General features: G+C 54.2%; 1 gene segment (V, D, J or C); it reads left to right on the forward strand.

Moving 5' to 3' along the window:
* Nucleotides 1-921: 921 nt before the first annotated feature.
* LOC104287261 overlaps nucleotides 922-1,736 on the forward strand; it is a gene marked incomplete at its 3' end in the record, with an annotated part of 4,687 nt that continues 3,872 nt past the window's right edge. Inside the window, 1 exon segment of the C gene segment in view lies at nucleotides 922-1,041. Coding sequence covers nucleotides 922-1,041 — 120 coding nt within the window.

Here is a 1,736-nt window from a genome sequence, read left to right on the forward strand (position 1 = left end):
GTACTGGTCCCAGTTGGAACTGGTCTGGTACTGGTTCTACAGAAGTGGCTATGGGGTGGCTGTGGGGGGCCGGGACTGGTCTGGGACTGGTCCCAGTTGGTACTGGTCTGGTACTGGTCCGGTACTGGTCCTGCAATAGTGGCTATGGGGTGGCGGTCCTGGTCCAGTACTGGTCCCGTAGAAGCAGCTGTGGGGTGCTGGTACTGGTCCCATACTGGTACCAGTAGGTACTGGTCCCCCGGAAGCGGCTGTGGGGTGTTGGTACTGGTCCCAGTTCGTACTGGTCCAGTACTGGTCCCGTAGAAGCAGCTGTGGGGTGCTGGTACTGGTCCCGTGCTGGTCCCAGTTAGTACTGGACCAGTACTGGTTCTGCCGTAGCGACTATGGGGCAGCTGTGGAGTCCCAGTACTGGTCCGATACTGGTCCCAGTTGGTACTGGTCCGGTACTGGTCCAGTACTGGTCCCGTAGAAGCAGCTATGGCGCAGCTGTGGGGTGCCGGTACTGGTCTGGTACTGGTCCCAGTTCATACTGGTGTGGTACTGGTCCTGCAAAAGCGGCTTTGGGGTGGCAGTGGGGTGCCGGTACTGGTCCCAGTTGGTACTGGTGCGGTACTGGTTCTACAGAAGCAGTTATGGGGTGCCGGTACTGGTCCCGTACTGGTCCCAGTTGGTACTGGTGCAGTACTGGTTCCGCAGAAGTGGCTATGGGGCGGCAGTGGGGTGCTGATACTGGTCCCAGTTCATACTGGTCCAGTACTGGTGCCACAGAAACGGCTATGGGGCGGCTGTGGGATGCTGTTACTGGTCCCAGTTAGTACTGGTCTGGTACTGGTCTTGCAGAAATGGCTATGGGGCAGCTGTGGGGTGCCGGTACTGGTCTCATACTGGTCTGGTACTGGTACCAGTCCTGCAGGAGTGGCTATGGGGCGGCTGTGGGGTGCTGGTACTGGCCCAGTATGGGGCAACTGGTGTGGGGGGGTCCAGTACTGGTACCAGTTGCAATACTGGTACTGGTCCTACAGAGGCGGCTATGTGGTGGCGGTACTGGTCCCATACTGGTCTGCTACTGGTCTGGTAGAAGCTATAGGAGGGGATTTCTTTGCCCAAAAATGCTGAATTTGCGCCCAAACGGGGGGTTCTTTGCCCAAAAATGCTGAATTTGCACCCAAACGGGGGGTTCTTTGCCCAAAAATGCTCAATTTCTACCCAAACGGGGGGTTCTTTGCCCAAAAATGCTGAATTTGCGCCCAAACGGGGGGTTCTTTGCCCAAAAATGCTGATTTTTGCACACACAGGCGCCTTTTGCCCCAAAACAGGGCGATCTTTCCCCAAAATAGGGCACTTTTGCCCCAAACCGCTGACTTTTCCATATACGCGGGAAGGCTTTGCCCCAAAACGGGGCGGTTTTACCCCAAAATCAGGGGGCGGTCGGTTCCCCTCCCCCCCTCAATCCCACTCCCCCTAAAAAAATACCACTTCCCCCCAAAATTACCTTTTTAACCCCAAAACATACTACTTTTCTGCCAAATTGAGGTCTTCCCCCCCAAAAAAATTACTACTTTTCACCAAAAAACTACTATTTCCCCCAAAAAGTTCTACTTCCCCCAAAATTACTACTTTCCGCAAAAAACGACTATTTCCCCCCCAAATTGAGGCCATTTCCTCCCCAAAATTCTACTTTTCCTCCCCAAAATTCTACTTTTCCCCCAAAATACCACTTTTTTCCCCAAACAATT

Source organism: Charadrius vociferus, unplaced genomic scaffold (genome assembly GCF_000708025.1).
Source record: "Charadrius vociferus isolate BGI_N301 unplaced genomic scaffold, ASM70802v2 scaffold665, whole genome shotgun sequence".
Taxonomy (NCBI): Eukaryota; Metazoa; Chordata; class Aves; order Charadriiformes; family Charadriidae; genus Charadrius; species Charadrius vociferus.